Source organism: Labrus bergylta, chromosome 21 (assembly GCF_963930695.1).
Source record: "Labrus bergylta chromosome 21, fLabBer1.1, whole genome shotgun sequence".
NCBI classification, from domain to species: Eukaryota; Metazoa; Chordata; class Actinopteri; order Labriformes; family Labridae; genus Labrus; species Labrus bergylta.
In genome coordinates, this window is record NC_089215.1 from 8,307 (window position 1) to 22,500 (window position 14,194).

A 14,194-nucleotide genomic window follows, 5' to 3' on the forward strand; every position below is an offset into this window, starting at 1 on the left:
TTAGGAATTTCTGGCTCGCTGGAATAAAATATAAAATAATGATTCCCCGATGTTAGAGTTTTTGGCAGGTGTGAAAGCCCTTTAAAAGTTTTAGCAGTGAGGTTGAAATAATATTCTACTTTATTGGTAGCGTCATCAGCATTTTGAAAGACTTGGCATATTGACCATCCTACTAAAATAAACTATTGTGCATTTTTCCAAAACACCGGTGGAAAGACAGAAAGGATGCAGAGCCATAAGTGAGTTTTCTCTGACAATACTGGAAAAGAACTTCAGTTTCTGTTTCCCTCTTCTGCATCACTTCTTGTCCGTCTTAAACATTCAGGGATTTAGAAAACAATGATGCAACCCTGCAGGTTGAACCCTCCACACTGTCGTCACAGTAACAAGTAAAGCCAGTTAATTAACTGCACAAAAACCCTCTGACGCACAACCAGACGAGGATGCTGAGAGATAAACTCAACATTTCTTCCTTTGCTACAATTAGAACACTGCACCGGATTGGTGTTTTCTTGACCTTGGGATGACCCGTTTGTCGGGTGATTTAGTTCCCAGCGGGGCTTGTGTGAGAGATTTTAGGATTATTTAAATGAGGCGGTGTAAAATCAAGTTGTAGCTAATTTGGTGAGAAATGTTTTTTGGACGTTGCATTGAGAATAGAGATCAGAAAAACTGGCCCGGTGGAGTTTTGATAACAAGAAGAAAATACTTTTAAGTAATGTTGAAATGCAAATAAAACATTATAATTAAACATCCTAGAAGATGTAACTCGGCATAATTGGGGAACACTTCATCACTAATCCCTCTGATTTATATTCACCTTCATTAAGCCCCTCACCCACCTTCAAGAGCCAAAACACCAGGCGAGCGGCGTGCACCCAAGACTCAGGAGTGGAGATTGTAAGAATGTATCGCGGTCTCTGATAAATAAGCTCATCATGTGAGTCCTCTTCATAAAGTGTCAAATGTTTTACTCTTCATCAAGAGGACGCGCTCTAAACATGTGAGATGAGTTTCACCGTTTCAAACAAATCTTCCTCCCTGAATGGAGCGAGAGCGGACAGCTCAAAGACAACAACAACACTCGCATTGTCGTCATGGTAACACCTCTAGATACCTTCTGACAATTCGGACTGATATATGATTAATAATCGTCATGTTTACAGACTTCATTTACAGAGCTTTTATTTTGTTTTCCTGATCACTGGAAAGTTTGAGTCACACTTTTTATAAATACTGCGGCGCAGTTTCCGCCAACTCTCAACAGAAGCTAATGTTTCACTCTAACTCTAATGTGGCTGTTAGCGTCGCTGTTTTTGAGCAAGACACCTTCTATAATGAGGCTGATTTTCACAGAAAGGGTTACATTTTTAACCAAATGGATTCAGAATAGGATCTCCAGAGCTGTGCATCTGTGACTCTGGTCCTCAGTGCCTCTGACGTCTGCAGCGCCATGTTCATAGCGATCTTGAATCTGGGCAAACAGAGGTGAAAGTAGGTCACAGCAGAGCTGAGTTTGAAGCAGCTCAAGGAGTTCAACACACCATCTTGACTTTCTTTTAACACCATCTTGCAGTAAGAAAACATGACACCTGTGTGCTCTCAGTTTCCTTCTCGTCCTGTGTGAACTGTCATCCCGTGAAGAGCTGCTTTTAGCACAGCTCTCGTGGGTTTTAACACTCACACACACCATGAGGACGTTGTTTTTTTCATTCCCTGACAAAGGGAGCAGGAGATGGCGAGCGCTGGAAGTATCTTGACTCGTCCTGACAAGATCATATTGACCTTCAGTCATTTTTAGAGTCTCAACAGCCTGGATGGAGGTCATGGTGTTGCTGTTAAAAGCAGCACTGGAGCCCTGAAGACGTGTGACACCCTTCCTTTGGTTATGGGGTGCTGAGGAAAAGTAGAGAAGCTTGAATGTGTTTGTGTGCCGTCATGTTGCACACGCTTTCCTAGAAGAGTAGATCTCAGTGAAACTAAGACTGCCCAGTGGGATTTCTTTAGCGTATGATTTGTGTGACTTTCAGTAAATGTGTGTGTGTCCACTTATGTGTTGATGTCCTGCAAAAAAGAGAGGAAGCTTCATATCAGGGAGCGACCATAAAATGGATTTCAGGGGCTTTAGGAGTCGATTTTTCGGGCCATTTCTTGAGCCATGGTGCACGTTTCCTCAGTGGGCGCCATCCTCATTGGTTTGGTCCCTTCCATCAACACAGAGTCCCTGATGTAACGTCCACGCTTGCTGCTGCTTCCACCTCCTCTTAATGTTTGTTTTCAGGACTATTAAGCCCTCCAAGAGAGAGAGAGAGAGAGGAGGGGAGAGAGGGAGAGGCAGCAGAGCATAATATAAACCGGCTAACTCCATAATCCCTCTGCACTGGACCACTCTCCTCCCCTGAGCTCTGCTGCTGCAGAAATGAAATATGAACACAGAAACACCGACCAATGGCAGCTCCACTCGTTTTTAAACCAGGTGCCACAGTCTGTGACTAAACATGACATTCTCTGTACGACACAAAGAGCTTCCTTATGAGACATCCAAAAGTTAAAACTGGTAAATCTGTTAATGTGTGAACCAGCAACCTGCAGATGCTCTACAGGTGGACGTTAGCCTAAAGCTACAACCTAGCATATTTACATGTTTGTGTTCATTCTTGTGCACTGTCCCTAATTTAAATAAATAGGAGCCAATCAAATGGCTTACTTCCTTTGGTTTGCTGCTAAACATCTCGTCTCCTGTGATCTTGTAGTTCTCCTGTGATCTTGTAGTTCTCCTGGAGTATGTGGGGATTGGGGGTTAAAACAAACCTTCAGCTTATCATTGTCACGATAAGTAAAAACTGTGAACACTCAGAGTTTTTCTCCTCGTGTAATTAAAAGCAGTATTCCTTTTTTCTGCAGCAACAAAGAGACAGATCAAACTTCACTTCTTCAAACTGTTCTTCTGATGAGTTACGGCACATTAAGACCTCATTTCACACACACGTCTTCTCCTCAGTCTCGTTCTGGAGGAGAGTGTGTGTGTGTGTGTGTGTGTGTTGTGATAACCAGGGAACACAGATCCTTTAAACAACAACGTCTCGTCACTCAATATTAAGCAGAGTAACCCTGATTCTGTCTCTCAGTTTTTATGTATCTCTGCGTGGACGATCGATACCTCATCAGCACGCTGTAAGGTTGATGTGCCGCGGGGGGAAATAACCACACGGTCCAAACGGCTGCAGAGAAACACAGACGCTCCAACGATCCCGTGTCTTTACTTTGTGACGGGCTGCAGCGTCTTGTTTTTATCTGCAGCCTGTCGGAGGACAAACAGAACTGTCTGACTGCATGTTGGTGCACGTGTTGATGTTTCTTTGTGACCTGTGAAGAATCTTTTTCTCCAAAAACACATTTTAAAACCTGAGGAGGGATGATGTTTTTCTAAACTCTTGGAAATCTTAGGCTTTTCTACTTCCTCTCTGAGGCCTCGTGTACAGAAAAGCACTGCATGTCTGTCCAGTCTGACAAAAAGTTTGTGACTTTTTTAGGATGCGGGTTCAAGACACGACCTGTAGGAGACAAAACTACGGGGACTATCAAAGATTTAGAAAAGAGCGGCGGTGACATCAACAGCACATTTCTAATAAAGTCGAAAGATTTTCATCTCGAAGCGGGCGTACAAAAAGGGAAAAAGAGAATTTAGGTTCTGCGCACTTTCTCCAGACGGCGGCCTGATACGCTCTCTCCTGGCGCTCAGAAAAAACCCCAGGTGGTCACATGACCTTTATGAGCCTGTTGTTTAACGCTGCCATGAACACATTCACACCTTTCTAACACACTACCTGAACATAAAAATCATTGCTTGACTTTCATCTCATTTAAATGTATTTGTCTGTAACTTTGCTTATGTTTTGCTATTTTGTCCGTTTTATTATTATTATTATTTTTTTTTAATTCTTTTTTTATTTTAGTTTATTTGTTCTCGCTTTAGTTGTCATGTCTATATATTCTTGTTTCATTTTGTTCACCTTATCACCAATAAAAATAAAAATAATAATAATAATAATAATGTTATACTATGAGGATTTTACTTTACACAAGTTTGATTTTGAAAGCTGCAAATTGTTTTGATATAATAAATAAATATCTTGCAACCGTAAAATAAAAAGATCCTGTTGAACTTGCAGGACGGAGAATATAAAAGAAACTTTCTTATTAACTGCTGGCTGCTCTCAGAACTCCAACCAGCCGATGACTCGGGGAGTAAGGCGACACGGCGTTCTGAAGGTCGTTTGTTTTAACAGGCGAAGTTTCAGTCGACTCCGATGAAAACAACATGATTTTTCAATGAAGTGTTGTGAATATCATCGCCGTCTCTTTGAGGGACTTTCAAAGACAGCGCGGGCGTTTAAAGAAAGTCAGATTTGAATAATTCAGCTGCAGCTGTGTGGACTTTTCACTCCGCTGATTTTATTATTTCATATTTTCCTCTGAGTTTGTTCGGACTGGATTTCAGTTTCACCCACAGCCTGCAGTCCGGATTATTCAGAACCAGGACCAGAGAGTCACTGGTCTGATCCTCGTTTGACCAGTTCAGCTTCCAGAAGCGTGTTAGTCTGGGTCAGTGTGCTCTCCACTACAGCTCTACTTTCAGAAACATGTCGAGTATTTGAAAACATTTTGCCCCGATCTCTCTGTCCTCATGAGTCATCGAGAGCCTGAAGGATTGTGTTTGTGTGTCCTGGTTTTAAAATATGGAAAACCTCTTTGTGAAGGAAACTGGTGTTTTGTTTTGTGGACAACATGTGAAAGAACAAAGATTCAAGATTTGTATTTGTCACCTGCTCAAACAGATGTTCAGTGAAATGTAAAGACTGTTCAGCAAGGCCATGTAATAAACACTCAAATTACTAACACACATAAATCCAGTAATATAGAAATATAATGTAAAATAATAAAAAAAAGAATTATTTGAATATACAAAAAATAGAATAATGTAAACAGTGTAAAGTGCTGATGAGCAGGAACAGCTGTTTGGACGTCGTCAGCTGCAGCGTGTCCTGCAGGGACGGGCGCCTCACTTCCTGTTTCTTCTTCATTCCTCTGACACATGAAGGGATCTCTGTCATCCGAGGAAAATGAAAAAAAGGCTAACAGTCTAAAAGACGAGAGGACGCCGTGTTTACAGTCGTCTTCATGACCCTCTGTGTGGCGTCTGCTCGCCCTCGCGCTCAGCTTCTTACAACATTTGTTTCTCTGTCACTCATCCTAGTCAGCCTTCATCATCGTCATCCTCCCGCCTGTCCCCCGCGGGCCGCCGGCTGCTGCAGCACGAGCGGTGGCGGTCATGTAGTGACCTCGTCAGACGAGACGAGAGTGAGCAACCAGACTGCGGCTGCATGGCGTGCCGCTGCTGAAGCGTCTCTTCACCTTGGAGTCCCGCGGCCTCAACGCGCTCTCTGCTCTGTTCATCCAGCGATGTCACAGGACGTCGAGTTTGAACTTCTCTGGCACTCTGACGCATCATGAGAGATATCCTCGTTTACGCTGCAGATACTCAAAGAGAGATGGCCCAAACGCCGTTTCCACGGTAACCTATTTGCCGGCGTTTCAGGTCCCTGAAAACGCAACGTTTTAATAACTGCTTCCAGAGTGCAAACTTAGTAAACAGTAACGTCTCCGTCGTCATGGTTACTGACAGTATGCAGCTCCTCTGAAAACAGACATTTTGCACATGCTCAGTACGCTTACAGTCAGGTGGACTACAACAGCAATGGCGGACTCCAGAGTTCTGTGTGTGCTCGCTCTTTGTGCTTCAGGGTAACTCGATGTGTTCGTCATGTTCGTATGTTTACACCTCACCGCTCTGGAGGAGGAAGAGCATGTGAGCATACACGAGTTATTTCATTAGAAAGCTACAGCGCCACCTACTGGCCTGGCATGTTTACTACAGCGTTTTTGCAGATCTGTCTAAACGTCGGCCTCTCAGTGGATCGTTTCCGTGTAAACGTGGTCTTAATGTGTTTCATGACATCCTACAAATTTCACAACATAGAATAGAATAGAATAGAATGACTTTATTGATCCCAAACTGGTAAGTTGTGGTGTTACAGCAGCAGGTTATCAGAGCAAATAAAACAATATAAGAATAGATACATAAATAAACACTTAGAATATAAAAAACAAGAATAAGAAGAGATTTATACATCAAGGATTTAACTTAACATTCTTACTGGTTTAATAACAAAATGAAAAATGAAATACAACATTTATTCAGGCTTTTCAACTGAATGTAAAAATACTTGCTGGAGGTAAGAGATGTAAGTTTTTATAAACAGTGATGATAGTGGTACATATGTAATAACAATATAGAGGAGTGCAGGAGTGTAGATACGTTATTCACTATAAAGATGAGCAGTCAGACAATGTGGTTAACTTAAACGTAAGGATAGTGTGTCAATATTACAAATAGATAGCAACATTTGCGATTCAAAAATGTAGTGAGATCATCCAACCAGGAGAATAATCGTTTTCTATTTATTTGACAACTTGAACATAAACATCAAACATACATCTCAAACATAAACTTACCAAAGAGTCGATGAGCGAGCGAGCGTTATTCTTCCTGCTCTAAAACAATTGTTTTCATTCAACTCTTTACTCGTCTTGTTTCTTTGTCCGTCTGCAGCCGTCCTCTTCACTCACACTGACGACGCTCCACTAACATTAGACATTGTTGTCTTGTTGTTTTCAGCTTCAGAGCGTGGTGTGATATAAACAGATTTAATGTCTGATAAACAGCAGCAAGAGGAGACGGAGCTGCAAGACAGGCTGAACAATAACAGGAAGACAGAGTGTGTGTGTGTGTGTGTGTGTGTGTGTGTGTGTGTGTGTGTGATAATACCAGCAGTCCATGGGGGGCTCAGTAAAGGTCATGACGACAGGTGTTATATCGCAGAGTAAGAGATCGACTTGTGTTATGAGAGCACGACTGTGACCTTAACTATAGGTTAACAAGGTCACTGATGACATCATCCACACACACGCACACACACACTCTGTTGAGTGAAGGGTTTGCTTCGAGGTTTTCTCTCAGACTCGTCGACTAACCACTGCAGAGTCAAATGAGCGTGTCGGTGATTGCTGATCTGGAAGCCAAAATGAGGACCTGTTAGAAAACATCTGCCAGGCTGAGCCCCGAGGACAGTCAGCAAAAGATGTGTGTGTGTGTGTGTGTGTGTGTGTGTGTGTGTGTGTGTGTGTGTGCATCCTTACTCTGACTCTTTAGCAAAAAGATACTGGAAGCTTCCCAGCTCTTGTTGGAGTGTTTCCACTCCCTCATCACAGGAAACAGAAAACTTCAAAAAGCTTTTTTTATTTTATAATCACAGCAGGAACATCTGGTGGTGAAAAATGAAGCTGATGCAGAAGTGCAACAAACTGCAGTTCCTCCAGTGTCCACTAGAGGCCAGCTGCAAAATCCAAAGAATCCTGATCAAGACTTTTTTTTTTTACTCATCCATTTTTATTATATTACATATTTATATTTATGACTTTCTTGGGATGATATGAGATGAAGACGCACAGACATAAACCGCTCTCGGCTCTGAACCATCATCTGCACGCTCGCCATCACCTGCAGGATGCTGCGTGTCATTAGGATGATAACAGAGGACCGGCCGAGGCCCCGGCGGGCGCTTTGATAAGTGCAAACCGCTCGCTCTGCAAGGTTTTGTCGCTCGACATTTTGGCAGAAGGAGCCATCGTGGTAATAACGGAGACGTGGTTGTTTTTGGGGAGGTGAACTTTTCAGAGCAGAGAGAGAGACGACAGGAGCGAGAACAAAGGCAGGCGGAGCAGCTGGAACAAGCTGCTCCCTGCAGGGAGATGAACCTGAAGTGAAGCTGCATTGTCTGTGTGTGTGTCTGTGTGTGTGTGTGTGTGTGTGTGTGTGTGTGGTTTAATGAGCTGCAGTGATTAACCCCGTCTCTTCATGTCTCTCTTTGTGTCTGCAGGCCGTCGAGACAAACCTGGCGTCCAAAGACAGCCACTGGGTGTTTGTGAACGAGGTAAGACACCGCCCACAGCATGACACTCTAAACTCTGTCAGAGCCCATCACAAGGTTATTTAGGGGATGACAGTTAACATGGAGCGTGTGTGTTTCCTCCAGCCAATGACAGCGCAGCAGGTGAGCTTAGGAGTGGATACAATTCAGTGATTGGATGAGATTCAAAGCGGTGAATATGACGGACGTGGACGTAGCAGCAAAGAAGAGAAAATATAATGAGAGTGAGGAGAAACACCAAGTGGATAAAGATCGTTCTGAAACGAGGGTGAACCTTGTGTTGTCTTTTACCCGTGGACGTGGAGTTGATCTACTTCCCTTGTTTTCACTTCCTGTCGTTGTCTCTCTCCTTTTCCTCTCGTTCTTACTCTCTTGCGTTCATCTCTTTGCATGAAAGCGTCTGATGAATGAATTGAAGTTCACAGATTTTTAAATTCAGAGGACCAAAAAAAAAACCCTTTAATTTTAATTCCTGTGACATTTAAACACAAAGAAGAAAAACATAATTATACCTCAATGAAGCAGAATTAAGATCGTTCGACAATCCTGTGGAGCTGAACTCAAGGTTGTAGCTCGAGGTTTTTATTTCCCTCCATCAGGTCAGACTCACTAATTACAGGTGAGAGTGAAACAGAGTGCAGGATAAAAGCTCCACAGACACTTTGAATAAAGAGCAGAAAACACAGACGAGAGTCAAAGAGCAGCTTCCTGTTCAGATAAAAAACCTTCCTGACCGAGTCTTTGTGTCGCTCTCCTCCAGCGTCTCTCTCTCTCTCTCTCTCTATCTCTGTCAGACGTCTGCCAGCATGGGCGACTTTCCACGCTGGAGGTAAAATTGAAAAGAGCGGGGGTGAAAAGAGAAAAGGACAGCGGCCTCCACGCCAGCTGGGATTGTGTTAAAAGCCCAAAAACAGGAGCACACGCCGCTCTGACTCTCTCTAAATGATTTTAATTTCTCTCTCTGCTCTGAGTGTTAATACCCCGACACCTTCCCGGCCAATTAGCTGAGCTGACAGCAGCGTTAGCAGCATCGTTCAGACGGAGACGGGCCGGACTGTCAGCCTGCTGCGGGCTGATTATCTCACCGCTCGCTCTCTCTCGTCTCCCAGATTCATACCAAACTCCGCCCCCTTTAAATTCTCTTTTGTTTGAAAGTCATCATTTGACTAATGACCCTCGTAATTCTTTAATTAAGCAGACGAGGAAAACGCTCTTCAGACTCCCTCCTCTCACACGTCAAACAAAGGTTTCTGTAAAGGAATGCTGATTTCTGCTCATGTCCCGGTCTCATTCTGGGCGGAGTCCGGATTTTAAATCAAGACCGGTCAAGACCACAGCTGAAAGGTTTTCTCACATCATTCATAATTTGATTTGGTTTTGAGAGAGAGGGTGAAGCATGCTGGTGTAACAGAGCAGCTGTCAGTTTAATCTGATGAGTGGAGAGATGTCAATCTAAATTAAGTGACTGAGTCACTCTGAAGCTGCAGAGACTCTTTCAAATGTGAACATTTAGAAAGTACACGACTCCTCCAGGTCATTTTGTCTCTGGTCACATATCCTCCTCCTCCTCCTCTTCTTCAGTTTAAATAAGTGTCAGAGCTCCTCAAAACATGTGTGTGAAGTTTCTTGTTCTAAATCCACTCTGATCCTGTATTTGATCATGTCTATAAACCCCTCTATTTCAGCCCTGCTCAGAACAGGCTGTTTCTGTGTCTGTACCTTTAAATATGTAAATGAGCTGTGTCTGACCACGCCCCCTCTCTGGAAGGGCTTGGGTGTCTCGGTCTTTCTCGCTCCATGTCCTATTGTTTACTGTGAGAAGGTAGACTCAGAGGGCAGAACAAACACCTAGCTGTGGGAGTGTCACCCACCTGGGGGAGGGGCTACTGCCCTTTGTGATGTCATGAAGGGAAAATCTCCAAACGGCCTGTTTGAACACACATTTTCTGAAAAGTGGAGCAGGCAGAAGACGGAGAGGATGGACTTTTCTCATCATTGGGGGCACACTGCACCTGGTCGTGTACTTTAAATGAATGTAGATCGTTTTGTTCACATCGACTTAAAGACAAGTCGATGAGGTAACGAGCCTCGTGAGACCAAAGACAAGCTTCACAAAGGCCGTTAACGTGTTTCTCTTCGGGACGTCTTCATCAGCGGAGACATCGGCTCATCAGAGGAGGTCGTATATATTTTAAAAGAGGTTCATGTTAAAACAGAAGCATCCTTTAAAAGTCGAGTGAGAGGAGATTAAACGACTCCTCGCTGCCTCTTTGAAATGTAAATCAGAGAGAGAGAGGTGGTCACATGGTGTCCAGCTTCTTCTGCAGGTGTGTCTGTTTCACCATCACTCTGCATCCATGCTGCTTTGTTTCTCCGTCCTCCATTTATCTGTCCTCACACATCAGACACTCCAGGCTAACGACTCGTCAGGCCGCACGCCGGTAATGAGAGCGGCGAGCTCTGACAGCGAGGGAGTGGACGGAGAAAAACTATGAAAGACGTCCAAAGAGTGAGGTCATCTCGTTGATTAAAGTAGATCAGAAGTAGAAATGTGTCACTTTGTGTTTATCTCAAAGTCAGAATGTTGACACAGAGCTGAATGATGTCATCGATTAAAATGAGATTTAGTATTCACGCATCTGAACTCCTGAAAATACCTAGATAACTTCAGGAGGACTGCTCCTTTAATCCTCCTGACCTGTTCACACATGCACCTCACAGCTGGAGACTTTACCTGTCAGACACAGTGTTGGGCAGTAAGGCGTTACAGGAATAATATTACTTTTACTAGTAAGGAGTAGTGTAAAGAATTACTAATGAAAGTCCAGTAATAATATTACAGTTACTCGTTACTACCTTACTGTTGTTGTTATTACCCCACTTCTGATTTAAAATGCAACAATCCCCAGATTCATTTCATCGCACACGTCAGCCGAGCAGGAAGGCAGCGAGCATCATGGTTGTCAGGTTTGCAGTTTTCCCGTTGAATCAGGCTTTATTTTAGCTGCTGCCGCGGGTAGTTTCTTTTTTTGGTCATCGGGCTTATTTTGTCATTTGTTGTCATACATACCTGGCAACCCTGGTTAGCTTGGAAGATTGGGGGCGTCTCCTGAAGTAAGACATGACTTTCTGCAAAATAAATACGAGGAGTCTGGAGGAGAAACATCCAGCTGTTTGTGTGATGCTCAGACTGAACACTTCAGGAGGCTTTAGGTGTGAGAGGATCATCAGACTGATGAAGGTGAAGTGGAGGCTGACACCTCGGTGCAGAGTCCAACAGCTTTATTTCCTGGTTTGCGATGAGCCTCCACAGACTCTCAGGCTGTAATATAAAGTCTAACAGCCTGTTTATGACAAACACCTCCACATATTTTCTATTATCTGCAGAGTTAAGGTGCAGCGTCTTCGCTTCACTACAAGCTGCAGTAAATTGTACACTCCGTCCTCTTTTAAGCGTCGTCGGTTCAGGATCTCATCTTCTTTAAAGACCCCATTACCTGCTGCTGGAAGTAACGTCGCACCCTGAGCGGATTCACACAAAATAACCCCCCATCCAAACCTCTTATCGGATTCTTCAGTGATTCCCATGATCCCCGGCTCCGCTCCCATTTGCTCTCAGGTCTACGCGCAGGTCATTACCATCCCTTTGTGATTTCACATCCATTTGTGCGCCTCTTCAGCCACAGCAGAAAGGAGCAGAAAGTACTTTGAATATTGATTGCATTGCTTTGTGTCTCATTGAGTCACACCTCTCTCTTTTTGCTGTTTCATCTAACCTTCATGAAGTCTCAATTCTCCAAAACCTCAAAGAGCGCAGACAAAGAGAACAGAGCGTTTCAGAGAGTAAAAGGTCCGTCGGGACTAATTAGAATTATTAATGGTTCAGATTTATTCAAGCACAGCGCCTGGAGTGAGAGAAATACTGACTTCATATCCCGTCTCTAGGAGTTTCAGGACTTATAAAAACTCAGAGATTAGCTCTTTGAGATGCTCTACACGGCCGGTGAAAGAAGTGAAGTGCACAAAGACGCTCCATGAAGACACGTCTCACTGACAATGAAATCCCTTTAAACAGAGATCTGAGTGTGAGGGACCAATTTCATCGTCTTCAAACTCAAACTGTGTTCTTGCTTCCTGAGATATTACGAGAAGTAAAAAAAAAGACACACAGAAAGTCAAAGAGTTTAAAAGGAGGTGGCGGCCTGGAGGAGCTTAAATAAGGCGGCAGGAGTGCCATCAGCCAATAGGATGCTTTGAAACCAATCATCTGACCATCAGCTGACGAGGGCGTGTATGAGATCAGCTGTTCAGTTTGAGAAATGGAATGAGATTCAGACTGAGGAAAACTTCAGAAAGGTCAAAGTGTGTCGTTTTCTCAGAAACTGTTCTCAGGCAGAATATTTGTGATTAACAAATCATCGATGGCGATGTGCTCCATTTGGTTATTTTTATTTAATACGGACAGTAAGAATGTCGCAACATTTTGTAATTAAAGTTTTTTTATTTTTTTTATTTTCTATTATCATATTTTATTTTTCCCCTTATTTTATAAATGTGTATATATGTGCATGTGTGTATATATATATATATATAGTAGAAACACTTTCTGTCAGAATGATGTCATTTAACCCTGCGCTGCCCAATCAAGCAGCACAGCGGCGTGCGACGTGGACACGATGCCCACGCGTCTGTTTCCTGTCGACGACGTCAATCAACGGGCGAGAAAGTAAACACGGCCCATAGGACGCAATTAGAGAAGCCGGACTTTAAAACCTGTCCTGACTTTAATGTGACATGTTTTTGATAAAAAAACGCTCCAATAAAGAAAGCGACAAAATCCCGGCGACTTTGTTTACCGGCCCCCGGCTGCTTTTTAATTGGCTGGCAGGAACCTGAATATGAAGGAGAAACGACGTGGACGTCTTCCATTCAACACAGCGAGTCAGCATCACGTCGGGCGCTGTAATTATATTCTCTTAACATTCTCTGATTATTTCTCTGTTTTTTAGACTTTAATTGAAGCTATCTATAATTACGCCTCACAGAGAGTAATTGGCTTTCTCTGCGTCAAAACGATTAAACGCGTTGTCACTAAAGACGCCGTCTGTGAGGCGCCGTCACCAATCAGAGCTCATCATTAATGTGGCAGAAGACAGAGACTTTATTTTGGGGGCGTTGAGGTTTAATCAGAGCAAACAGCAAACATTCAAACCTTTAAAACACCTTTGAGGAATTCAGCATCAGAGTCCTCCTCCTTGCAAGAAGTCCACAACACTTCAAAACAAATAAACAGAAATTTACTTAAAAGAGGTCAGCAGGTCATTTGTTCCAGAGAGAAGATCCCTGAAGGCCCCCCTTTCCGAACTTTGTGGGTACGGCTCACAGACCTGATAACTTGAGGGTCTGGGGTCGGGTTGTGGTCTGTGAGCAGGTCTCCTCAGGATCTGAACCTTTTGAGGATTTTGAAGGTGATTCTGTATCGGAGAGCCGGGGGTGTGTTTCGAGGAGCGGGGTGATGCGTTCAGGTGCTCTTGTACATACTGAAAGTCAACCTACAGATTGTTTGGAGAGGCCGGCACACAGAGCAGTAACATGCAACATCAGAATCAGAATCAGAATCAGAATCAGAATCAGAATCAGAATCAGAATCAGAATCAGAATCTGGGTTTATTACCAAGTACATTTACACATAAAGGAATCTGACTTGGTGTATTGGTGCTAAACAATTAACAAGGAAATAAAGCAGAACTAACAACAACTTAAATAATACAGAAGAAGAAGATATTACAAAATATAAAATAGAATTTAAAAATATAAAAAAATAAAATAAAATAAAATAAATAAAACACAAAATGTACACGCGCATGCAGAATGAATTAAAAAAAAGATGTAAAATGTTTTACTCAGTCCCTCCTCTTCCTCCTCTCTGCAGGAAATCAGCGACACAGAGATCCTGGAGCTTACCCACAGTGCACTGGGGCGGATGACAGTGATCCGGCAGATCTTCCCCCTGTGGAGGGACAGCAGCACCCGCTGCATGAGACAGAACCACCGCATCTCGTCTCTGCTGTGTGACCCGCAGGAGGGCTACCTGCAGAACCTGGAGGTGAGCTTCTTATGAGCGTCAGCGTGGAGCGAGGTTT

At 43.4% G+C, this 14,194-nt stretch overlaps 1 protein-coding gene across 2 annotated transcripts in view; it reads left to right on the top strand.

Moving 5' to 3' along the window:
- Window positions 1-6,564: 6,564 nt before the first annotated feature.
- LOC110002298 (glutamate receptor ionotropic, delta-1) overlaps window positions 6,565-14,194 on the top strand; it is a gene marked incomplete in the record, with an annotated part of 61,949 nt that continues 54,319 nt past the window's right edge. For both annotated transcript variants that reach the window (XM_065949666.1, XM_065949667.1), the window contains 2 exon segments: window positions 6,565-8,054; window positions 13,984-14,157. In XM_065949666.1, the coding sequence (XP_065805738.1) occupies window positions 14,035-14,157 (123 nt within the window).